At 38.5% G+C, this 26883-nt stretch overlaps 3 protein-coding genes and 1 long non-coding RNA gene across 4 annotated transcripts in view; 2 read left to right on the top strand and 2 right to left on the bottom strand.

Moving 5' to 3' along the window:
• Positions 1-1909, top strand: part of LOC107655034 (DEP domain-containing mTOR-interacting protein-like) — a 10999-nt gene extending 9090 nt beyond the window's left edge. Inside the window, exons 6-9 of the mRNA XM_016442426.1 lie at positions 1172-1291; positions 1421-1491; positions 1575-1679; positions 1784-1909. Of these exons, the coding sequence (XP_016297912.1) occupies positions 1172-1291; positions 1421-1491; positions 1575-1679; positions 1784-1909 (422 nt within the window). The remainder of the gene's footprint in view (positions 1-1171; positions 1292-1420; positions 1492-1574; positions 1680-1783) is intronic.
• A 2861-nt stretch (positions 1910-4770) lies between these two features.
• Positions 4771-12098, top strand: LOC107655053 (activity-dependent neuroprotector homeobox protein-like). The gene is made up of 5 exons (XM_016442446.1): positions 4771-5107; positions 8290-8402; positions 8534-8623; positions 8723-10658; positions 11020-12098. The coding sequence occupies exons 2-5, from the start codon at positions 8295-8297 to the stop codon at positions 11778-11780; spliced, it is 2895 nt and encodes a 964-aa protein (XP_016297932.1). The 5' UTR covers positions 4771-5107; positions 8290-8294; the 3' UTR covers positions 11781-12098.
• Positions 10800-11261, bottom strand: LOC107655054 (uncharacterized). The gene is made up of 2 exons (XR_001630387.1): positions 11206-11261; positions 10800-10844 (listed from the first exon to the last, which is right to left on the bottom strand). It is a non-coding gene; the product is annotated as an uncharacterized LOC107655054 (long non-coding RNA).
• Positions 12099-16361: 4263 nt separating the features above from the next.
• LOC107655033 (GATA-binding factor 2-like) lies at positions 16362-21112 on the bottom strand. Its single transcript, XM_016442425.1, has 6 exons — positions 20966-21112; positions 19220-19427; positions 18134-18625; positions 17908-18053; positions 16974-17099; positions 16362-16888 (listed from the first exon to the last, which is right to left on the bottom strand). The coding sequence occupies exons 2-6, from the start codon at positions 19425-19427 to the stop codon at positions 16604-16606; spliced, it is 1257 nt and encodes a 418-aa protein (XP_016297911.1). The 5' UTR covers positions 20966-21112; the 3' UTR covers positions 16362-16603.
• Between the last annotated feature and the right edge of the window lie 5771 nt (positions 21113-26883).

Genomic DNA, 26883 nt, shown 5'->3' with positions numbered 1-26883 from the left:
CACACAGATCTAAAATAAACATGCGATTTATTTCCCAGCTGTTTACCTTCACAGACATAACCTACTGTTTTTTGTAACTCGTGTGTTTTTAATGTAAACTTGTCTGTGAATGAGAACTTAGTTTAGTACTCACATGCTATGACAGTCGCTTTCTGTCCGTGTGCTTCGGATGTGTGCATTTAGAAAACCGTATATCATAAGTTTAAACTCATATGGTTTATAAACATGATTTCAGCGCTATAAACATGATAATCAGAACCAAAAGGCAAGGCAAGGCAAGGCAAGGCAAGGCAAGGCAAGGCAAGGCAAGGCAAGGCAAGGCAGAGACTCGGAACAGGGTACAAGGCTAAACAATACTCGGCAGAGAATGGTTGTATGAGTGAGTGTTATATAGTGAATGTGTGATTGATGACAGCTGTGTGCAATCAGTGCTGTGTGCAATCAGTGCAATGGCTGATGGGATATGTAGTCCGGGATGACATGCAACAGTTTGTGTTGTGCGAGAGTCAATGTAATGAAAGGGTGACCTCTGGTGGTGATTGAACGGAAGTCCATGGACAGGATTCATGACAGCTTCCACTCAAAAGAGGCATTTTTAAAATTATATTATATATGATCTGTGGAGTATTTTGAGCTGAAACTTCACAGACACATTCTGGGGACACCAGAGACTTATATTACATATTGTAAAAAGGGGCATAATATGTCTCCTTTTTAAATAATACATTTATTTAACAGAGATGAAGGAAAAGGGGTAGTAAAGAAATCGTTATAAAGGAAATTAAGCAGCACAATTGTTTTCGACATTGATAATAAGAAATATTACTTGAGGACACAATCAGCAAAATTAGAATGATTACTAAAGGATCATGCAACACCAAAAACTGGAATAATGGCTGCTGAAAATTCAGCTTTGCCATCACAGGAATAAATTACATTTCAAAATATATTCAAATAGAAAACAGTTATTTTAAATTGTGCTAATATTTCACAATATTACTGTTTTATTGTATATTCTATTTAATAAATGCAGCCTTGGTGAGCATAAAAGACTTAATTTAAAAACATTTAAAAAATCATGCCAAAGTTTCAAACGGTATTGTAGATCAATGTATAAACTTCTAAATGTGTATAATCTTTTCTAATGTATAATTCTAATTTCTAATTCCAGTTCAACCTACTTTGGATGGACGATGTGGAAGTTTGACCCACCAGCAGCATAGTTCACGTGGATACCCACTCACTGCTTCTCTTACTGTTGCCCTTGCAGTACGATGCAATCCCACATCAGGTTATTATAGGAGAGCATTTGCATGCTTTTGAAAATCTATTACAGGCACAACTGTTAAATTCCAAGAGACAAAGTATTCTATCAGTTTTCAAATTTTGATCATAAAATGTGTATTATTATTTTCGACAGTGCTGAAAAGACATGTAACCTGTGAAGAGCTGTTATCTCCAGGTGCTCCTTATGTAAAAAGAGTTCTTACGGTAAGTCTTGCATACATCATGCTTAGCTGGCCATGAAAAGAACATTGAACTACAGATTGTTCATGTGAGTTTTATAATTAAAGATCCTCGGTGATGCCCTAGGCTGGGGCTTTGTAGTACGTGGAAAATCACCTTGTTATGTTCAGGCTGTGGATCCTGCAAGCCCTGCTGCAGCAGCAGGAATTAAGGTGATCATAACACGTAAACACAAACACAGCTGCTTACGCAATAAAAGTTTAGAATCCATCATCAGCTGGTCTCTAATCTATTTTATTAAATTTTTTTTGCTTAGGTTCGCCAGTTTGTGTGCCGAGTGAATGGACGCAGTGTGCTTCACTTAGACTATCATACTCTTTCAAAGCTGGTGATGACTGGACCCCGTGTTGTTACTTTGGAAGTCATGGAACCACTGGATTAATTCAGTATAGGTGTAATTAAATACATTTGTAATTTATATATATATTCATATACAGTGTTGGGGGTAACTCATTACAAGTAACGCGAGTTACGGTCCAGATTTAAAAAGTAACGCAAAAGTAACGTAATTAGTTACTTTTTTATGGAGTAACGCAATATTGTAATGCATTACTTTTAAAAGTAACTTTCCCCAACACTGTTCATATATAGCATAGTAGGTGAAGGATTTGCAATATTTCTTCTCCATATACCATGTGCATCTTGTAGTATGTTAACATAACATAATGAAAAAATATTAATTTGGGGTTTAAACAGAAACATTAGCAATTATCATACTGATCTATAGCTTGATGTCAGCTTAAAGTTTTGGTTCTGGATGAGAAGGGTGTAAGCACTATTCACAATTTAGAGGGACATGTCCTCCCAATATTCAGATTAGTGGTCCTCCATAACATAAACGTTCATAATAAGAACAATAACGTGTTTAGAAAATAGATAAGGTGAATTTTAATTTCATCTCAGCTTTAAATGATTAAGTTTGGTGCCTTCATCTTGAATATGTACAGAAGAGATCAAAATTAGAGAACAATCTGAATACTTGATTATTTTTTTTCTGAAATAGTGTTAATCTTCATTGCTCAAAATGTGAAGGAATATTAGCTGTGGGTATAACACTGTTATACTAATATGTTTGACAAAATAACCAAGGTATTTCAATAAAAACCTTTATGTGGAAAAGACAGTGTTGAAAATTAGAGAACAGTAACCACTAGAGCACAAAAGAACGTTACACCTAACATTTTGGAAGGTTACAGCTGTCAAAAATTAGTAGGAATTGTAGGTCACAGGGTATCGCTAGTTTCTCACACTGCGCTGGTGTGATCATCTTCTTCCACTCTCTTCAATAGCTCAGTAACTGTAGTGGGTTTCTTAGCCATAAATTTATTGCCAAGGATTTCCCAGAGATTTTCAGTTGGGGTTAGAGCTCTGAGACTGCCTTTCATTATTTCAGTGTTCTTGGCTTCAAGGAACTGCTTTACCTGTTTTGCAGTGTGAAGGGGGCTTTGTCTTGCATGAAAATTGCAGGCTGATTGGAAGATGCTTGCAGGGAACACACTGCATGTTGTTGAAGGATGTTGCTAAAGGAGGTTCTGATAAACATTTGCATTCATCCTGCCATGTATCTATAAGAGGCCCAACTCCTGCTGCACAAAACATCCCCCAAAGCATAACAGTTCCTCCTCCACATTTCACTGACTTCTTAGTTCTTTACAAACTTGGGGTTCAGTCTTTCCTCAGTTTGATGCAGAACATAATGTTTCCCATGTGACCAAAATAAATTAAACTTGTTCTCATCACTAAAGTGAACTTTGAACCAGTTATTCTTTCTCCACACAATTTGCTCCTCAGCAAATGTGAGCCTAGCCCCTTTTTTTTTTCTCCTGATGATAGACTTTGTAACTGCAGAGAGCATTTTCAGTCCAACTTCTCTTAAACGTGCCGAGACAGATCCATACCCTGTTCATCACTAAACTGGCAAGCAATTCCAGCTGCAGTGTTGAACCGATTCCCCATAAAGAGTCAGAATTCAATTAATTTATAAAACATTTGCTTCAAAACTTATACTCCTGTTAGGGTAACTTAGGACTAAGCAGTGAGCTTGAAATGTAGGAAATTGTAGGTTGTTCTCTAATTTTGATCTCCACTGTATGTGCAAGTGAGAACACTGTGTCATGTACAAAGACACAGGAACAACTTTGGTTCAAGTTTATGCCAAAATACAGTTGATACAGCTAATTTTTAAATCATAAACTTACCCTCATTCATTTATGTTAATGTTGGACTGGCATATGACAGTAGTCTTGGATTTGACACTACCACCTCCAATGTTGATGACATGTAACCAGCACTAATCCTAATCACTAAAACAATTTCATAATCTCTGATGTGTAAACCCAAACGAATAAAACCAATACAAGAACAAAAGCTGCAATTATTTAATGAATCGACGACTTAAACCTACATGGTACTTGTGTGGCGGTGATGAATGTTCTTCCCCAGAATCAGTGTGGCCCCCTTTGAACTTTACACAAATATGTCATTTCCGTTTGCAACCGTCGGCCAAGTAATATGGTGTGGTGATTTCAATGCCCATAATACACTATGGGGGAGTATTAAAACAGATTATAATGGGCTGATTGTGAAATCATACACAAATAGAAATTAAGTTAGCTTTAAGTAAAGCTGAATTCAAGAGAGTGATATCATTTGAAGTAAGTAAGAAATGGCAAACGTTATGGAATAATGGGTCTAAAAGAAGACATCTTTTCCAGATTCAGGAGTGTGTTGGAAATGAGAGGAAAAGATACGGAAATAGGAAGAAAGATGTCATCTTATCAAGACTAAGAATCGGACATACAGCATTAAACTATAGTCTTTATAAAATAGGTAAGCATGAATCGGGAAAGTGTGACAAATGTGGAGAATTAGAAACAGTGAAACATATTATTGTTGAGTGTTCTGCATATGAAAGGGAGAGATTTCAATTAATTCAAGAATTAGGATGGCTGGGAGTTGATAATATTTCTTTAAAAGTATTGTTAGGAAATGGGTCGAGGCAATCAAGAGTGCAAGAAAATATGTTTAAATACCTGAAAAACACAGGAACAATAGATAGAATCTAGTTTTTTTCTTTTTTTTTCTTTTCTTTTTTTTTTCTCCTTTCTTTCCCTTCTGTATTTCTTTCTTCCAAATTTATGCACACTCCACACTCCAGATCAGTAGGTGGCGGTAATGCACCTCTTTCGCTGGTTTGCCAAACCGCCATAAAACACCAGAAGAAGAAGAAGCAACCATCGGCCATTTTGAACAGGCTGTGCTAGTATATGGAACGGAACAGTCTCAAAGAGAAAAAAAAGTCTGTTCTCTGCCCCGTGTTTGTACTGAATTGACACAACAGTCTATCCAAATCGTATATTAAAGAACAAGGCTATGAGGTCGACAGAAACTGTCCAGTAACCTGTGTTAGTCCAGTTGATGACACATGGTGCGGAAATCCACCGGCGGCGGCAGCGGCGCGAAGAACGGCAGCATCTGCCGAATAAACCACAATCTGTCTGTCCTCTCACCCTAACTCTTCATTGGGCCTGAAAGCAAAGCGCTTGAAGGGAATTACATGCGAGACCGTGAAGTAAAGCAGGTAATGTGTGATTATAAAGGTCTGCTTTTCTTTCTTTGGCATCGCTACTTTTGTGTGGAGTTCAGTGTGCACATCAAACATCCAGTGTGGCTAAGCTAACGCGCTAACTGCATATATGTGCATGGAGTAACAATTGTTTTGTTATCGCTAAACTAAGTTCGTTTTTAAATGAAATTATACATTAGAAGCACTTCGCTCTCGTTGGAAAGTTGGTACATGCGGTCAGACCAACGCCAGCGTAGCCTGTCAAAATAAATTAGGTATTTTTTGCTGAGCCTATCACAAAGGCCTGCTGTGTCCTGTATTGTCTAGTGCAGTTGCATTTATAGGAGCAACAGTCCCGGCTGCAGTTGCTGCATGCATGCATGCATGCATGCATTGTGTTTCAGAAGTCAGGTTTATATAAGAGTGGTTTGTTTACATTCTGCAAAATCTATCACACCATTGACCCTATAGTGCTGCATGTGTAGTGTGGTTCATTGCCCATAACTGATTGTTACCGGCTAACTATGTCAAGGGATGAGGATGCTAAGTCTTCTGACAAGTTTACAGCACCACTTTTATAATAAATGCACATTGCATTTAGATTAATTAGTTGTTTACAATACAATATTTGATGTGCACAGTGACATGCACTAAATGCAGAAAAGATTTTGAGCAGGGTTTATTTTGAGCAGGGTTTATTTTGTTTGGGCAATGCATGCACATTTACACACTGAGTGTTTTGTAATTTTCAGAACACATATCTTAATAATTAATATGTGTGTTTTTGTACATTAAAAGTTTAATATGGTTGTATTGTTTAAAAGAATAGTGGTTAGTTTACCCAAAAAATGAAAACCGTAATCATTTACTTTCATGTTTTTCCAAACACATAAGATGTTAAAAATATCTGTTTTTAATGGAACTGAGCGATTTCAGTTCCTCCATTGAAAGTCAAGTTCACCTTAAAGGGTTAGTTCACCCAAAAATGAAAATTAGCCCATAAATTACTAACCCTCAAGTCATCCTAGGTGTATATGACTTCCTTCTTTCAGACGAATCCAGTCGGAGTTATATTAAAAATGGTCTTTGATCTTTCAAGCTGTTTAATGCCACTCAGCGGGTGTTGCATGCATCAGTCCAAAAGAAGTTAAATAAAAAGCGCCCGTCCATAAAAAAAAGTGTCTTACACTGCTCTGGGGGGTGAACAAAGGCCTCCTGTAGCGAATCGATGCGCTTTTGTAAGAAAAATGTCCATATTCAAAACATAATAATCACTTTAATGTAGCTTGCGCCAACAGTTGTACACAGAAGCAGTTCTGGGAGCATGACGTATGAGGTCAGCGGTGCGCATGCGCCGGTGAGCCTTGTGAAAACCAACGTTTGTTAACAGGAGCAAAGGAAGCAAAGTTTCCTTACTTTAGCAAAGGAAAACCAATCTCCTCTTGGCTTATATCGAAATCCTCCGACATTCTTCTTTACAAATCCTTGTTTTGTACTTCTAATTAGTGACCGTTGTTTTGTTTTGATCTCTCCCCTAAGCTTCCGCGTTCGCCACTTCTGAGCGGCGCATGATCAAAGCTGAACTCATAATCCTCCAACATTCTTCTATACAAATCCTCGTTTTGTACTTCTAAATGGTGACCGTTGTTTTGTTTTGATCTCTCCCCTGCGCTTCCGCGTTCGCCACTTCTGAGCGGCGCATGAGCAAAGCTGAACTCATAAGTCATCCGCCCGGAGCTGGCACTCAGCAGGTGTTGCATGCATCAGTCCAAAAGCACTTAATTAAAATGCGCCCATCCATAAAAAAAAGTGTCTCACATGGCTCCCGGGGGTGAACAAAGGCCTTCTGTAGCGAATCGGTGCGTTTTTGTAAGAAAAATATCTATATTCAAAACTTAATAATCCCTTTAATGTAGCTTGCGCTCACTGTTGTAAACGGAAGCAGCTCCGGGCGGATGACGGATTGCTTCCTTTGCTCCTGTTGACAAACGTTGGTTTTCACGAGACTTATCGGCGCATGCGCAGCACTGACCTCAACTGTTGGCGCAAGCTACATTAAATTGATTATTACATTTTGAATATGGATATTTTTCTTACAAAAACACAGGAGGAGGCCTTTGTTCACCCCCCGGAGCCGTGTGAGACACTTTTTTTTTTTTATGGATGGGCACTTTTTATTTAACTTGTTTTGGACTGATGCATGCAACACCCGCTGAGTGGCATTAAACAGCTTGAAAGATCAAAGACAATTTTTAATAAAACTAATAATAACAAACTGGATTCGTCTGAAAGAAGAAAGTCATATACACCTAGGATGACTTGAGGGTGAGTAATTTGTGGGCTAATTTTCATTTTTGGGTGAACTAACCCTTTAAGTTTTGACAGTTTAAAAATGCACATACATAGAGCATCTTAAAGATGGTAAACGAAAGCTCAACCGTACTTGCTGGACACCTGAGAACAAACCTCAATGGTTCTTGTGAATGCTCAAACATGCCAAAGTGACGAGCAAACCTCATTGGTTTTCATGCTTAAAGCAAGTACGGTTCCATTTACCATATTTGATGTGCTCTATGTATGTGCATTGATCACAACTCTAAATCTTTTCATCATATCAAGCGATCATGTCTATTCAGAAGACTTGGATTAACCATTCAATTACTTTTACAAACTATTAATGACCTTTTTTGAAGCATCAAAGTTTTGCCTTAATGGACTTTCAAAGGAGACTGAGTTAAAAAATACCTCTAGTGTTTCAAAGATAAACGAAAGCGTTTGGAGTGACATGAAGGTGAGTGATTGATTATATAATTTTAATTTTTGGGTGAACTATCCCTTTAAAATTGTTTAATGTAATGTGCACTCTCATGAGGCTCTTAAAAGCTGGTGGCCAACATGTTGAGATCACATGACCAGCAGAATAATACTCATTATTATCCCTGTAACACCTCTGTTTTTGAACACATGCGTTTGTGGAATAGGTTAATTATGGCTGACTGCAAATAGGGCATTTCTGCAATAACATTAATAACTGAAAACCATTGCTTTTGCATGGTGCTGCATCTATACTTAATATAAGTGCATAACAAGTCTATATTGGTCTGCACAACATAATTAGTAATTGCTGAGTGAACCTTTAACAATTGGGAGCTGAACTAAAATCCTTTTTTTTTTTTCTGTTTTTTTTTTTTTTAAAGAAGAGATGTTTCAACTTCCAGTGAATAACCTCACTCGGCTGAGGAAGGCCAGGAAAAAAGTCAAGAGACTGCTGAGTGACATTGGCCTTGACTACTGCAAAGAACATGTGGAGGTGATTATTCTTGAACTGTCATTGTATTTCCTAGTCATAGTGAACATCAAATTAAAAATACATCTGTTGTGTTAATGCATATACGTAAGACTTTGCTTCACTAATGTTATTTCCTGTCCATTTTCCTGTAGGACTACAAAGATTTTAGCCCCAGTGATTCACACATGAAACAATTTTACCTTGACATTTGTATGTGGGATCCATCCTGGACAAAGTCACAGGTATGTCCCCCACAGCCACTGCAACAGAAGTCCTCAAAGCAAAATATTTTGCATAGCATAAACATTTTGTAATATTGCTTTGTTTTTCAAATGTTGCAGGACTACAGAACAAAGCAGTTTTGCTGCTCAGATTGCCCATTTGCCTCCAAGTATTTCTCTGCCTACAAAAACCACTTCCGCAATGTTCACAGAGAAGACTTTGAGAGCCGAATCCTTCTTAATTGCTCCTATTGCACATACAGTGGGAACAAAAGGACACTGGAAACCCATGTCAGGCTCTTCCATATGCCTCACAATGTGGTGCGTCAGGGTGTCGCCGGCCCTCATGGAGCTCCAATAGGGGTTAGGGACGGTATGCGATTAGACAAGCCTATGTTGGGCGATCGAAAGGAGCTCCCGGTGTACTACTGCAAGAAGTGCACATATCGAGATAGACTGTACAACGTGGTGCGCAGGCATATTTACAGGGAACACTTCCAGCATGTGACTACACCTTACCTGGGAAGAAACTCAGAGAAGCAAGAAAACAGTGTAGAGGCCCCTGGTAACAGTCATGGGATTCACTGCAAGAGCTGCCACTTCACACCTCGTTCTTATGAAGCTCTGGTCCAGCACGTCATTGAGTTCCATGAGCGCATTGGCCATCAAGTCACCACTATGATTGGGCATACCAATGTCATAGTGCCGAGGCCCCAGGCGAACGTAATCCAAAGGGGCGTTGCAATCACTCCTGGTGTGCGTCCTCAAACACCTCAAATGAATCGCTTCAGTATGCCCAAAATGGTGGGGTTACCTGTCGGCAACCATTTCAAGCAAACTCTTGCAGGCAACTCCATGCCTGGTCACCCAGTTCGCGTTACACTACCTGATAAATCTTTTGTGTCTGGTGTGGTCTCCCAGTCACATACAGGAAAACACCTGGGCGGTTTTGGAGTCCATGGTGCTACACATCTTAATGCCCAGTTAGCTTCTTTCTCTCCCTCATTGAAGAGCCTACCTCTCTCATCTGTGCATGCTGCTACTGCCACACTAACGTCACTGCAGGCCAAGAAAGCTTCAGCCAATTCTCTGAACACCTCACAAACACAAAAGTGGAAGATTTGCACCATCTGCAATGAACTTTTCCCTGAAAGCACATATAGTGCTCACTTTGAAAAGGAACATCAGGCGGAGAAGGTGAGGGCGATGGCTAAATACATCATGAAGATTCACAACTTTACTAGCAAGTGTCTGTACTGTAACCGTTACCTACCCAGCGACTCTTTGTTGAACCATATGCTAGTGCATGGGCTGTCATGCCCACAATGTCATTCCACATTTCATGAAGTTGAGAAAATTGTAGCACACAAGCGTCTGGCGCACCCTAACGAACCAGGGGATCCGCCAACTGGTTCTCCTCTAACATTCGATCTGACACTTCAGCAAGGAAATCCCAAAAATGTTCAGCTTATTGTAACCACCTACAATATGAAGGAGACCCCTGAAGCCTCTTTAGCTGGCAATCAACCACCACAGAACAGCGCCATGGCTAAGCCTGCAAAGATGGCTGTAAAGCAGCCAGATACGCAATCTGATTCTGTGGTCCGAAACATGTCTCAGTCTTCTGTGTCGCAAAAGAAAGAAGTTGGGAAAACACTCTGCCCACTATGCTTCACTATTCTCAAAGGTCCCATCTCGGACGCCCTAGCCCATCATTTACGGGATTGTCATCAAGTACTCCAAACGTTGCACCCTGTAGAGAAAAAACTAACCTACAAGTGCATCCACTGCCTGGGAGTGTACACTAGCAACATGACTGCTTCCACCATCACGCTCCATTTGGTGCACTGCCGAGGTGTTTGCCAGACCTCCAAAGGTGCCAAGCCTATTATGCCTGGACTGCGTTCACCTGGAGCTGGGTCTCTCAAACGTGAGTTAGTTACCCCAGATGCATCTGACCCCAAGAGAAGGAAGATGGTAGACCAGTCAAGGTATTACCCTACAGCCTTTGTTGAGAAGCCAGAGGAGCCAGTCGTGTTGGCACTGGATCCGAAAGGTCATGGTAACGAGTCCTACGAAGCACGCAAAGCTTTCCTTACAGCGTATTTCAATCGGCATCCCTACCCTTCCCAACGGGAGATCGAGAAACTTGCTGCAAGCCTCTGGTTGTGGAAGTCCGATGTCTCGAGCCATTTTGCCAACCATCGGCGCTCATGTGACCGGGACTTTGTCACCCGCAAACCTGTTGTGTTCCTTGGCTTTAACATCACCTGGAGCTGGGTCTCTCAAACGTGAGTTAGTCACCCCAGATGCATCTGACCCCAAGAGAAGGAAGATGGTAGACCAGTCTAGGTATTACCCTACAGTCTTTGTTGAGAAGCCAGAGGAGCCGGTCGTGTTGGCATTGGATCCGAAAGGTCATGGTGACGAGTCCTATGAAGCACGGAAAGCTTTCCTTACAGCGTATTTCAATCGGCATCCCTCCCCTCCCCAACGGGAGATCGAGAAACTTGCTGCAAGCCTCTGGTTGTGGAAGTCCGATGTTTCAAGCCATTTTGCCAACCATCGGCGCTCATGTGACCGGGACTTTGTCACCCGCAAACCTGTTGTGTTCCTTGGCTTTAACATGCGGGCAGTAAGCCAGCTCAAGCATGACATGAGCTTTGATGCAAACTGGCTGTTCGAAGTCAATGACGATGAAAAAAGCGGGTTCTCAAGGACCTCAAAATTTAGGCTGAAGTCTCCTGTTGGTTTCTCTGCAGACTTCAAGGGGAAAATGCAGCCATTAAACACTGGACAAAGTAGTCAAAGCAACTGTGCCTTCAAGCCATGCCCTGGATCATCCTCAGAACCTATTGCCATTGACTCTGACAGTGATTCAGAGCCAGAAGTGATGCCTAATAAAAATCTCAAGCAACCAACTATGGCATTAAGGCCTTCAGTAGGTCAGTCCCACGCAAAAGGGACATTGCTGCGAGAGAGCTTCCGTTGTGAAAGAGATGTCAGGGGAAGCAGAAGTTCTCCCAGAGTTGGGCCAAAAAGTCTAGATGGCTCCGTTTCAGGTTCCAGTCCTGACGAGGCGACCTGGTCAGGCAGCATGTCTTCTGAAGAGAGCCACTACAGACCAGCTGGACGATTCGAAGTGAAGGGGAAGAAAGTTGGGTTACTTGGTAGATGATGACTTTTGGTGATAGTTCCCTTTCTGTCTATCTATCCATGCCCAGATTTGTAGGTCAGACCTTTTACCTCACATTTGGCTGACATTGAACGTTATGTTATGAACTCAGTCTGAGAAGTTACACAGTTTTACTGAAAGTACTGTTTACTCTCAAAAAGCGGAAAAACTAATATACTGTATAATTTTTTTCTAACCGATCCATAGTTCTTGGTGAGTTTTTCTTTCTTTTTTTTTTGTATACTGTTCTCTGTATTTAATCATACACTTGTTGGAATTGTAACAAAATTGATAGGTTTATTGTTTTTTCCCTGATTAAATAAAAAAGGCAGTGTAATTCACAATCAAGTGCTTGGATGTTTTTTGTTGTAAAGAAATACTGAATTCAATTATTATATTTTATATATTATAAATAATATAACACGCAGACCACTATTTCAGTGCAATGTGAAGCAAGTGCTGGAATATTTATTTGAGCTTCAGAGCATTTGGTTGTGCTCAGTTAGTATTAGCGTCTCCGCAAATAAACATCATCTGTCCTTTATAATTATTTTTTGTTTATTTTAATCCTCATGAAGCCTTTTTGAAGAACTTCTCAGTTGTAACTTGACCTCTATCTTGACTATTGTACTTACACCACACTGCCCTTAGAGGTCACTGTCTGTAAGATCAATGTCATTCATTAATACAGATTATACAGTAGTCAGCATTTGAAGTGGATCAAAACCTTTCATCAAAGTTATCCTCAGGGCCGTCCTTAGCTGATGCGGGGCCCGGTTGCACCCCCCTAAGGACGGCCATGGTTGTCCTAAAACCTGCGTTCTTGTCTTGGGACAACTTTAATTAACTTTTTTGATCCACTTCAAATGTTAACTACTGTAGTTTATACAATATGTTTATGGCAGCTACATCTTTCTAAGTCAACTAAAAACTTTTATTTAGGACAGCAGTCCTAAAACCTGTTTATAGTAATGTTAGCCTGACAAATGCTTTGTAGTTAATTTCAAAAAAGCATTGTGGTCTTTGTACAGACACCTAGTTACATGATTAGTATGCTATCATTTTGAGAAGTATTATGCAGAATTTACATTGTGCTATTGCATTCATGGAGAGTATGGTTGCTCAAGATCTTTAAATGAATGGATGTCCATGAGTCTGAAAATGTGGAACGTGCACTGATTCAATATAGTTTTGATAAAAGATTTGGTAGTGGACATGTAACATATGGGGTTTGTATTTGCAAGTATTAGAGTAAGGGAGGAGAGACTGAGACACGAGAACTGTACACTCTTAAAAATAAAGGTGCTTCAAAAGGTTCTTCAAGCGATGCCATAGAAGAACCATTTTTGGTTCCACAAAGAACCATTCAGTCAAAGGTTCTTTGAAGAACCATCTCTTTCTTACCTTTTTATAATCTGAAGAGCCTTCTTTCATCACAAAGAACCTGTTGTGAAACAGAAAGATTCTTCAGATGTTAAAGGTTCTTTATGGAACCATTTAGACAAAAAGGTTCTTCTATGGCATCGTGAAGCACCTTTATTTTTAAGAGTGTAACGGATGTCGTTTTTAAATTTGCTCGACTGGTCCTGTGGTTGCTAATCTCTTGCAGTCATTTGTCACCATTTCCCCAATACATGGCTGGCCGTCCCAACAGATAAACTCAGTGAGGACAAAAACAGAAAAAATAGATACCCATCACCTGCCACTCAGAGTTTGTAAGTTCAACATTTCAAACATCTTTTATGGACTCACCATATCTGTTAAGTTTGTTTTTATTTATCAAACACTTGATATTTGTGCAAATGTCTGAGATGAGAGAGATTTTAAAAACATGTATCTATGAGTAGTGTTAAGATTCAAGATTGAACGTCTGGCAGTTTAGGCAAGCCTTTGCAAACAGAGTTTTCTGAAACTGTTTCTGATTAATGAGTCAGCGAGGGGTCAGGATTAGGTGGCGTCCACAGATGTTCATGATTCCTCGTGAGACGTGATCTCTTCACACTTGCACATGACTAATGATCAGTCATGCAATGATTTGCCCACAGTATACACAAGTATGCAAATAATTATGTATTTCTGAAATTGCCCCATGAAGTATGCTAGTTTATTTTAGGGCCTTGCTGAGGAACAAAAATCACAGGTGCTTGAGTTATGTTTGCAGTTTTCTTACAGTTTTCTTAAACATGCAACCCCCACCCCTAAGGCAAAGATAAATATGCTTTAAACATTTGCAGTCATTATTTGGAAGCTGATCCCATTCAAGGTGTTTAAAAGACAGTAAATGTGATCTCTGGTGATGCTGTGGAGGAGAGTCAGTGTTGAGAGTGTTGTGAATATAAGGTATCACTTTCACAGCACTCTAAACTGAACTGTCCCAACACCTTGCATGAGTGAAAACGGCAGTTTTTAAGTGTAAATGCTAAAAGTTAACAACTGCGTAAATTCCTTTTTTTTTATGTTGTTGTATGTGTAGGTAACAGAACACACAGTTCAAAGGCAGAGGTGTAAAGTATTGGAGTAAATGTAATTAGTTACTGTACTTGAGTATCTTTTCGGGTACTTTGTAGTTGTACTGAGTATCAAAGATATTAGCAACTTTTACTCTTTACTTCACTACATTTTTTAATGAGTATCTGTACTCTTTACTCCACTACATTTGAAATGAGTGTTGCAGTTACACATTACATTTTGCATGGACCTAGCTTTTTCTGCAGCAGTTTATTTCTGCTACAAAAGACGTGATACTGCCTATTACAGGTCACTGAAAGTACTGCGTTTTGCCCTTACCCAAACTTGTCAACAAGGCTACTTTATGTGAATGCAAGTTCCTTAGCAAGTATTTGTGAATCAGAGGTGTTTTATATATGAGATGAGGACATGACTGCAGCCGGCAATGAGGCCCAAACCAGCACATCCACTGCAAGAAGGCTTCGGCATTTTAATTTTACTTAACATATTTTATTTATCCATTATACTGAAGAGACCTTTTTGAAAGATGTTTTTTTTTATTTATTTGTTTGTTTTGTTTTGTAATTTTGAGGTGTTCAGTTTTATTTTGGTTTTAGAAAATAAACGTGATTGCTCCTCACACATCAACTCTTTCTTGTTTTTGTTTCATGCTTTCTGTGCCTTGCCCTGGAATTTTATGTCACTTCCTGTCTCCCGTAGTTTTTCCATGAAATACCAGCACATAGATCCTTGCCTCTGCCTGTTTTCCGCAGCTTCTCCACAACATTACAGTTTTTCACTGGCATGTCTCTTTGACTAGTGCATCTTTGAGCCTATATTTAGTATAAGTAAAATACTTAAGTACTGTTAAAATCAGATACTCTAAGACTTTTACTCAAGTTGTTTTGGAATTGGTGACTTGTAACGTGTAGTGGAGTAATTTTCACTGTAAGGTATCTGTACTTTTACTCATGTATGGTTTTTAGGTACTCTTCACACCTCTGTAAAAAGGTCATTGTCAACTGAAGTCAAGTCAAGTCACCTTTATTTATATAGCGCTTTTAACAATACAGATTGTGTCAAAGCAACTGAACAGCATTAATTAGGAAAATAGTGTCAATAATGCAAAATGACAATAGTAAACACAAATTTTTCAGTTAAAGACAGTTCATCATTGAATTCAGTGATGTCAACATCCAGCTCAGTTTAAATAGTATCTTTGCAATCAAGTCAACGGTATCGCTGGAAATGAAGTGTCCCCAACTAAGCAAGCCAGAGGCCAGAGGTCCTGAATACTGAATGTATTCCTACTAAACAAGTGCATACCTACAGAAAAGACTTCATTAACAGTCAAATCCAGTACATACTATAACAGTATGTGTATGTGGACACAGGCCAATTGCTTTTCAGCATATCTTGGTTCTAATATTCTCTGTAAGAATTTCAGTGCGGGTGCAATTATTTTGCCAGCATCTGGGCCACACAGCCCACAGTTGCGTTATGTACACAGATATAACAGTTTTCCCATGTGAGCTAAATTTAGGACCTGGCACAAGTGGAACCTTGGTTAAATGCTTTGTCACCCTCCGCCAGCTTTATGGAAAGTGTTTTATTTGCATGTTCATGCTCCAAAAGCAGATCAATTGTCAAATCCTCTGCGGAGTGAATGAATGAACAATGACACTATTATTGCATGGCTGGAATGACACGAAGTCCAAATAGCGAGCTCCAAACCACAAGGTCTAAAATATTTAAATAAAATATTTTGCAATATTTAAATACCATCACCACATTGAAAATGGTTACCTTTGATAGTTAAACTTATATATAAAGGTCAACATGTAACATGTTGTTTGGTATCAGTGAGGGGTTACTTAAGCTTAACTGCAGGGGCAAATCGGACAAAAAACACTTCTATAGTATTAATCAGCAGGCTATATAATGGTATTGAATGTGCAATATTTCATTAATATATTTTTTTATTCTTTTTTTAATGTGCTTAAATCTTTTAATCATTTAAATTAATGAACACAAAATGTCTTTTTCAACCTCAAAACCTCATTTAATTACAAGGCATTTATTGAACGTTTCAAAAGAAGTCATAGTATTATTATTATAGCACATACAATAAGCCATAAAATCATATTTACATTTGTCATTCTAATACAGCTGACAGTTTCAGTTTTACTGTTCCACTATTCAAACTACATGACGGGTTCAGAATCACTGACAAGCTGGTAGACTGCGACTGTTATGGAGCAGCTTTAATGTATTTTCTCTTTACTTAAAAATGTGATGGAATGCATTTATGCAAGAAGTGTGTTTACTATAGGTAAACGTAATGTACATGTCTCGTTATGGTCCAATAGATGTTTCCTTCACACTAATGTGGGCACCATGCCAGAGTTTGGGTGGTGGGTGTAGGGCAAATTTGGAGAGGAGTGCAAAGTGGAAGGGGGCAATAGGTGAGGGGTGTGACTGTAGGACAGGAAGGGTCCTGGGTTCAGACAGTAGGGTCCTACATGCTCATCAAGAGGTGCGATGTGAGACATGTCGGGGTAAACCTCTGAAGCTGCACTCTTTTTGCCCTTCTTGTTTCTGTTAGACACCTTGCGATTCCGTGTCTGTATTCCATCCTTCTTCATAGTTAAAGGCCTGTTGACCTGCAAAAAAACATAGAAGAGATTTTAGGTTTGGCAGTTCCTCGTTTTTTCCTCTGATGAATGTAGTATGAATGAGTGCACTCACGTTGTGGAGTTTAAAATAGAGGCCACAGGCGTTGCACACAGGCTCGCCGCTAGCATTGCGTCTCCATAGTGTCGTAGTGCTTGTGTGGCAGTTGGCGCACTGAGTTCCAGCGCGTTTGCTGACAATCTGACAGAAGCAAAGTTTATCGTCACTAAAATGTATAACCACCAGATAATGAATTAATAACTCAAATTAATTAAGAATCAATAGTGAATTACACAACTACACAATATCCATTCTTACTCGGATACATACAGTACACTCAAAGCAGCAAATACTATACAGAAAATCTCGGCTATGTGATTTTTACATCGTTAAAAATATGTAAATGATATTATCACCCAGTGATATATATAAAAAGCTGGCTGTATAGTATATGCTACTTTACTGTGTACATATAGTACACTTACACAAAGCAGTATGTAGTATATAGCAAATCCTAGATATGTGATTTTTTTTATATTGTGGCAGAAATGTTTTTTCAAACAGTTCTGTATATAAATTTGATGTACTATTTGTTATATTTGACTTTTCGCATACATACCGTAAACTCGGGTAAAATGATTTATACTATATAGCAAATATCAACATTTTTTTTTTTTTTTTGCCAAATTAAACTATATTATCGCCCAATTCTTTATATAAAGCTGCATACACAAGTATACATACAGGATATTCCCATAAAGCTATATATACTATATAGCAAATCTCAGCTGCTTGATTGCTTATATCATTGCAAAATGTAAACTATATTATCGCCCAGCTCTAATCTGCTAAATGCAACTATAAGACATGAAGATATTAAGATATTATAAACCTTAACTTAATGATTTTATTTGAAAAAAAATGTGTACTGTGAAAATTCTATATAAATAATTTTAACTCGACATGATATAATCACAAACTATCACCAAAAATTTTTTTTTTAACATACCAGCCTCTTTTTTGGTCTGATGAGGGGTCTGTTCTGGCCGTTCATCTTATGGTACAGTCCGCAAGCATTACAGAGGTAGTGGCCTGTCCCATCTCGACGCCACAGAGGGGTGGCAGTGGCACCACAATTTACGCATTCACGTGCCTCTGTCAAATTCAAAAGTAATTATGCTGAATCATGCATGATTTTAACTTTCTTCAATCAATTCCAGAGGACTTTTACATACCCGGTGGTGAAAGTCTCATCTTGTTGAGAAGTTTGGGTGAGAATGATGAAGGGCTCATCCAGGGTCCCGCAGTAGAATAGAGTGCCGCTGAACTATAGTCCTGTGACGTGGTCATGTACGACCCGTATGGACCCAGCATGTGTGAAGAAGGACTGTACACACCTCCAGAGGCTGAACTCAGATTGAGAAAGCTGTTTCCGCCTCCACCCATGGGACTCAGGTGCTCGGCTTTCAGGACTTCCTGGAGCCTGGGACTTTCCTTCCCATCAAGACTTGGGGAAGGGAAACCCTCTTTGGGGGAGGTGAAAGATGGGGTAGTGCTGTTCGGGTAGATGGACGTGGAGGTGTGAGGGTGGAGAGGTGTCTTTGTGAATGGGCTGCTTGCCCAGACAGTGGATGCAGGGTTGTAGGAAGAGTTTAGAGAGTGACCTGCAGAGTTGTCCAGCCACTGGATGTTTCCCAGAATTGATGGAGAGGAGTAGACTTGGCGAACTATTTCAATGGAATTAAAACATGAACACATTTTGACTCAAATAGAGCACAATACTGACTCATATTAAACGGTAATAGTTTTGAAAGATGTTTTTAACAGTTTTTGTCCATGAGGTGACAATGTAACAACACTGGACCCCATTGGCTTTCAATGTATGGACAAAAAAAAACAAAAGACATTGTGTTGCACATAAGGTCCTACAAATATGAAACAAAATCAGAGTGAGTAAATGATGACAGACTTTTAATTTTAAGTTGAACTACCCTTTACATTTTTATAAATGAAGGTTCTTTATTGGCATCTATGGTTCCATAAAGAACCTTCAATTTCCATAGAGCCTTTTCATGTTCTGTAGATTAAAATTGTTCAGCTGTTCATCGAAAGGTTGTTTGGGGAAACTAAAATGGCTCTTTTATGGCATCGCTGCAAACACCCCTTTTGGGAACCTATATTTTTTGGGAGTGAATGGTGGCGTGTCTTCGTACAACTCCTCCTGATCTTTTATTATATTTACAATACCATTTGATTGTAATGGTAGTGATGCAGAAACTGCACATTTCACAATCCTTTAAATGCAGCAGTGAGAATCTCACCTGGACTGTATCTGTAAGACGACGAGGCTCGGCTCTGTCCGCTAGTGGAATAATATGATGGCAGTAAGTCAGTCTCAGAGCTGGAATAGAAAGGCTCATCATCTTCACTGGGTGGCAGCAAACCAGGCTCAGTGGTGTAGTTTGCCAATTGGTCTGGACTGATCAGGCTGGGGGACACCCAACGAGACTGCTCGGATGAGTTCTCCATCTTTCATGTGGAAAAAATAATGTTCAGACTTGCTTACCAGTATAGGAAGAATTATTAATTAATTTTAAAATTCGTTAATTGAGCTATTTTTTAAAATGATGATTGCATAATTAATGTTGACAGACAATATTATAAATGAATGAATTCAAAATTCTATACAAACATTTTTCTCAATCCTTACAGCTGAGCAACTGCCATCAAGATGAATGGGAATGCTAACAGATAGCTTAACAGGTATTGTAAACCCCCTTGGTCAGTACAATACTTTAATAAGGTATCTAGACACACTTCCCTTTAAAAGGTCCTCATTTGACTGTGGCAAAAAGTCAGCACTAAAAATACATCAGCATGTCTGAATTTCTCAAAGGCATTCATAACAGTTAGCATTAGCTCACAACAACGTTTACTCCCTTAGGGGAATTGACTATTAAAAGATTAACAGAAAGACCATAGTATTGACTTTGAAAAACAGAATAACTGTCGAGCAAGATCAGTATTGATTATACGTTTGTCCTGCAAAATAGTCTTTTAAATTTATGTTCAGTCTAAGCATCTTATTTTTTATGACATTTAAAAATATATAAATCTATAAAAAATGTTTATAGCTTTAAAGAAAGTTAACCGCAGAAGTGACAACGTTGGAACATATTTTCTTGTAATTTCCCTCAGTCAATCATGTTATCGCGTGTTGAACACAAAAACAATCTATCTAGTTGAGTGATTATGAATAGCATCATATTCTCCTGATAACTGTGGCTTATCGTGCATTATCAGTCTCTAATAATCACACACATTTTTTAACAAAAAATGAACGAATTGTGAATCAAAGCGCAAATGGCCCATTTTACCAGTGAAGGCACTGACAGTTACATGTAGGTATGAGAAAAATGCTCTTGCTTTACAAGTAGTTATAGGCTAATTTAGAAATATATTCATATAATATTAAGCCTATTAAAATGTTATGTTTAAAATTGTATATTAAATAAGAGTACTGTAGTATGTATCATATTTCTTTATATATTAATAACAATTACAATGCATTTTGAATAAAATGGAGAGAAACAAAAATGGAACATTTTCACTTGACATTAATGAGTAACATCAGATTCTTTCGTTTTCTTTTTATTAAATTATTGTTTCAGTCTAGTCTCTTAAATACAACAAACAGTAATTTGCTCATCTAACATTATTTTAAAATGTGCTGATTTTAATAGCAAATAACAATTGCACATTTATATTTATGTAAGTTAATAAAAATGTATTGCAAACAGCACACACATTTATTTATTGGCTTATATGTTAATTAACCGATTAAAAATTGGTTGTCTGGACACTAAGATCTAGACTATAACAAAATATCCTACATATTAGAACCAAGTATATCAAATATTTGGCAAATATTAAAGATGTATTAATTTAGTGTAAAAACTATATAGCCTACTCTCTTCTATATCTAAACACAGAAAATAATGTTGTGCGTATAAAGCCAGGTAATGTGTTGTGAGACACTTTTACTGGCACTGTATGGAAGAACTTACCTACAAGTGATGTGCTGAGTATCGTGTTTATCAGCTGAATAGATTCACACTGCTGCACAGATCATGGAGGGCGGCTGGAGAATGAGAGTGTACTGGTCCTCTGCTCGCTTGCTTATCTCCTTCAGTCTTTGGGAACTAGTAACTTCATTTGAAATTGTAGGGCACCAATGGGTGGGGTTGGGGTACTTTTTTGGACACTCCTACCATACGGCCAGTTTTGAATATATGGCAGATCTCTGGCTGACACAGCAACTAAGTATAGATCAGTTTAACAATGATGGTTTGTATAAATATTTTTGGCCATTATGATTGTGTATGATGGTCGAAAACATGATTTTGATGATTTCCTATTCAGATATCACAATCAACTTTCAATAAGTTATTGAGCTTTTTGGTTCATAAAAACGTCTATAAGATTTTAACAAGACAGCTGTTATAAGATTTACACCATTATGAATTTATTTTTTATGTAAAGCTGTGTGACCTAGAATAACATTAGTAAAGTCCAGTAGTACATTTTACCAGAATATGTTAAATATTCTGATAAAATAAATTTTACACTCTAAAAAATGCTGGGTTAAACCCAGCACTGGGTAAAATATGGACAAGCCCAGCGGTTGGGCTACTACACAGAAGGTTGGGTTACACATTTAACCCAACTGTTGGTTGAAAACAACCCAATCGCTGGGTTTGTCCATATTTAACCCAGCATTTTTAGAGTGCACCAGAAATCCTTATACTGTTCCACATTACAAACCAGAGGTTATATAACATTACCTGGTGTATAAATACAGATAAAGAGGCAAATCTAACAGTTCATTGTCTGAGAAAATCCCACAGAGCATATGAGAAGCCCTAGTTTACAGCAACCATAAACTTATCGTTCATATGATTCAAGCACTGTTGTGAAAAATTCACAGAACATGTACGTTTTCTATAGCACTCACACAATTAATATAGGAATTAAAACAGCACAAAGAAGTAACAAAGACTATTCCAAATGGAAACAGTAACTATGAACAAAGCAAATGAAAATGCAAAAGCACTTTTCCCTGGTGCAGCTCAGCAAAGAACAGTAATGCAAATAAACTCAAATGCTGCAATCATGGTCAGAGATACGGACACAGCATGGCCTGGACTTAGACTGTCACTGTCATTTGACAGTCAAAACACTTTCAACTTCCCTCCACCATTGTGCATTTATAATTTTCAGGGAAACTGGGAAGAGACCCGGAGAAGCAAATCCTTCAACAAGGACCAGTTTATTGATTTACATAGGGCCCTATTTTAGCTTCATCATGTAAGCCAATACATTGTTACATTAGGATAGTTTTAAAGCAAAATTTGATTTACTCACCCTCATGTCATTCCAAACTGTATGACTTGTTTTTCTTCAGTGGAACACAAAGGGAGCTGTTTAACATTTAATGAAAGTGGATGGTGACTATAGGGCTGTCACGCAGCAAAAAGCAAATAAGAACAACATAAAACGCCACAGAAGTATAGGCCATATGACACATTTTGTATGTGTCAATTCTAAATCATTATTCATCCAATTTTGTTTTAAAACATCCACTGTCAGCATTCACTTTCACTGTATGGAAAACAGTATAGCTTGGACATTCCGTTTAAAAAAGATACGACGGTAAATGATTACTAAGTTAACTCTCATTTTAAAAACAAGCCAATTAATACAACAGGACTTAATTTCTGTCCTGAACATGTTGTAAAGTTACAGTATTTGTGGTGACAATGCATTGTCTATTGTTCTATAAAAAAAAAATGTAAATTAACTTTTGAAAAAGTTTGGATCTTCTCACAAAAACTAGACTGCCAAACAGAAAGAACTCTATAAAGAGAGAGAGAGGCAGTGTTGTGGGATGTGGCTGGTGGCTGTGTGTGTGCTGGCTGCTGAACTGTGATAAGAGGTTATCAAGATTGGAGTCGGAGGCTGGGGAATCGACCAGCCATGACACTACATGAACAAACTCACAGGAACAGTGACACCCTACAATGGTAGTCAGACAACTTTCTCTTTTTCACACACACACACACACACATTTACTTGGCTATCTAAATGAGGACTTACTTTAGATGTCTAGTATTTGAATATGAAGCTAATTAATATAGACTACCTGAGCTCAAATCAGTGAATATGTTTCTCATATACACGCATACATACATTTTTTCAAATTATGTATAGATAAAAAATAAATTATATAGCATTCAAAGGTTTGGGGTAATGATTTTAACCCCATTTTGAATATGAAAGACTCAAAACAATTTCTGACTGTATGCATCTACACACTACTAAAAGTTTGGGGTACATTTTTTGAAAGAAGTCTCTTATTATTAAAAATAACTGTTTTCTATTTGAATATATTTAAAAATGTAATTTATTCCTGTGATATGAAGCTGAATTTTCAGTGTCATTACTCCAGTCGTCAATGTCACATGATCCTTCAAAAATCATTCTAATATACTAACGTGGTGCTCAAGAAACATTTCTTATTATCATCAATGTTGAAAACATTTCTGCTGCTTAATAGTTTTGTGGAAACTGTTTTTCAGGATTCTTTGAAATTCGAAAAGAACAACATTAATTTTAAATAAAATCTTTTATAACATTATGAATGTCGTTAATGTCACTTTAGATACATTTAATGTGACCTTGCTAACTAAAAAACTGACCCCATAATATAGGTCTAAAAATATTGCATTAAATTGGTCTCTCAAATAAAATAACTTGGTACAATTATGTGCATGCAACACACTCTTGTGCCATGTGTTTGCAATCCAAGGTTTTGTTTAGGGGCAATGTGACTGACAACAGTGACAGTGCACTTCTGTTAGTACAATGATATCCATTCCTGAAACCAGGAAGTCATCAGATCCAGGTGCAAAATACACAATGCCCATGTGGATCCATAAAGATGTTACAGTTGGTGAGTGACACAAGACTCTGTGGGAACTGTTACTGGTCAGTGTTGTGTTCTCACACAAGTGTTGTTTGATAATGCATTGAGTTGGTGTTCAGTGATGCATCGAGTTTGATTGTGCTGAAAGCATTCTGTCATGCCTGACCAATGTATGTGTTCGTTTACTGGGGTCTGAAACCGCCAGCAGAGGAGGATGAAGCAGAAATTCGATTTCTCAGCACGCGTTAAGGTCCCTGACATAAAGGCCGCAGATTGGGTCAGGGTTCGCAGGCCCCACAGAGACAACAAACTCGCTTCATATTGGTCTGCTCCTCTCCAAGTTACTCATCAGTTTGGCCCAGCCACCTTCTTGCTCAGCGATGGCACACGGTGGCACGCAAGCCACCTCCGCAAAGTGCCGCCCCCAGCACATACAACAGGCGTCACACCTCAAGCCACACCCCCAGCTTGGCAGGACACCCCAGCGCTTCAGCTGACACCTCAGATAGCTCCTGCACAGGCTCCAGACATGCCTATCAACCTGCCAGCTGAGATGTGTGCCTGCCCATCACAGGCTGCCCAGCCTCACCCCCGTGTTTCTCCACGGCCTGTCCGCATTCGTTCTCGCCCAGGGCACTTACAGGACTTTGTGTCAACATTTCATGTTTGAAACCCAGTAGGAGGGGGGGAAATGTTGTGTTCTCACACAAGTGTTGTTTGATAATGCATTGAGTTAGTGTTCAGTGATGCATCGAGTTTGATTGTGCTGAAAGCATTCTGTCATGCCTGACCAATGTATGTGTTCGTTTACTGGGGTCTGAAACAGAGAGGTTAAGTAAAAAGATACGATAAGTTGATGTTACTCGCTGTGTTGGTGTGATCCTTATCAAACGCAACAGTCAGGTGGTGTGGGGGCCGGGGCAGAAAGGCCAAGAAGTTGGGGGTAGCTTTAGGTTTTTGGGGCAGCCATCCAGTTCCAAGGAAAGAAACCTCCATGAAAGCAGGCCCTTATCTCTGCCTCACACAGCCAACTGAGCGACTCCATGTCATGAGGTACAGCTCAAAGGACCGCCTCTCTCTCCCTCTGCCTCAACTTCTTATTTTATTTATATCCAAAGTTAGAATGAATTTGTTTCAGGTCACATATGTAAGTGTTATTGCCAACAAGTAGCTTTATTCCCAAGTAATGACATATCTCATCCTCAAGACTCTAAAATCATTTCTAGCCAAAAGTCTTATCCCAGAGATAAGTCAGAGTGAGAGAACACAGAATGCTTCTTGTCTATGGGTTGCAGACTGTAAGAGGACAACATTTCCAGTCTGTCCCTCCTCAAACCACTACCTATACTTCATCCACAACATAACGAATAAAGCTGTTAATTCATGACGTCAATTTGTAGGCTAACGCAGAAAGCTATTTACCATCCCCATGGGGAATTTCTCATTTGTTTTTAGAAAAGTGGTTTTCATGAACAACAAGAAGGAAATTACAGTGCTGTCCGATTCTTCAAGTATACGTAAACTCACATCCTTGTGGTAGCTGCAGTAAATTGCTAACAATGTTTAAAAGTTTGAGGTCGGTAGGATTTTTTTGTTTTTGAAAGTCTCTTATGCTTATACCAATGCTTCATTTATTTGATCAAAATACTGTAAAACAGTATATTGTTAAATATTATTACAATTTGAAATATTTGTGTTCTGTTTTAATATATTTAAAAATGTAATTGATTATTCCTGTGATGGCAAAGCTGAATTTTCAGCATCATTACTCTAGTCTTTAGTATCACATGATCCTTCAGAAATCATTCTAATATGCTGATTTAGTGCTCAAGAAACATTTCTTGCTATTATCAATGTTGTACAGAAACAGTTTCTGTGGAAACTGTGATAGTTTTTTCAGGATTCTTTGATAAATAGAACGTTCAAAAGAACAGCATTTTATTTAAAATAGAAATCTTTTGTAACCTCATAAATGTCTTTACTAGCACTTTTGTTAAGTTAATGCATCCTTGCTAAATTAAAGTATGAATTTCTTAAAAAACAAACAAACAAAACTTGGTGACCTTAGACTTTTTTAAACCACAATTGTCTCATTTTGATCTCATCAATTTGACATTTGACAACTGTCTTCACATTTGAGTGACTGTGTGTAATTTATGTTGTACAACAAAATGTGAAAGTATCTTAATGTTATGATAGATATATATATATACTGTATATATATGTGTGTGTGTGTGTGTGTGTCACTTGAATATAATTCATAGAGAGAGTGATGAATGTCATGTAAGACAGAGGTGAAATTCTAAACTTTCAAAGAAGAGGATGTGTACCTGACCGCAAAGCCACATCCCATAAGTAATAGTGTGACTCAAAGGTACCAGCTAAGTTTGTATGTGTTTTGTGTTTTTGTGAGGTAAGTTAGTCAAAACCACGTTTCAGCTGAGGAGAACTGGCCTCAGTATTCACTGTTACAACTTCACAGTTTTGGCCTCCACACCCTTAACTGACACAGAACAAGACACCTCCCATATGAGGTGCCCAAGTGTTTGCCTCTATATTTTGTACTTTGAAAGCCAAATGAATGATTAAAGGGGTCATAGGATGCGATTTCAAGTTTTCCTTTCTCTTTGGAGTGTTACAAGCTCTTGGTGCATAAAGAAGATCTGTAAAGTTGCAAAGACTAAAGTCTCAAATCCAAAGAGATATTCTTTATAAAAGTTAAGAGTCAACCACGCCTACCTAAAACGGCTCGTTCTAACACGCCCCCACATGTCTACATCACGATGTGTGAAAATTTGCATAACTGCAAAGAACGCAAAGAAGGAAGGCATAACTTTTATTCTCGCTGTAGTATTGTTGCTGCCGCCATGTCGTGAAGGCGCTGTGTGTTTCGTTGTGAAAGTGAAACTACTTTGTTTGGCCTTTCAAAAGAGGACGATATCTGCTTCGTTATGCCTGGAGCTGATCCGTGCTGGTCGCTGAGGAAATACAACAACTTTG

The sequence above is a fragment of the Sinocyclocheilus anshuiensis genome, unplaced genomic scaffold (assembly GCF_001515605.1).
Source record: "Sinocyclocheilus anshuiensis isolate Anshui unplaced genomic scaffold, SAMN03320099.WGS_v1.1 scaffold1072, whole genome shotgun sequence".
In the NCBI taxonomy this organism is placed as follows: Eukaryota; Metazoa; Chordata; class Actinopteri; order Cypriniformes; family Cyprinidae; genus Sinocyclocheilus; species Sinocyclocheilus anshuiensis.
Note: the sequence above shows the minus strand (reverse complement) of the source record. Positions and strands in the feature narration are given on the sequence as shown.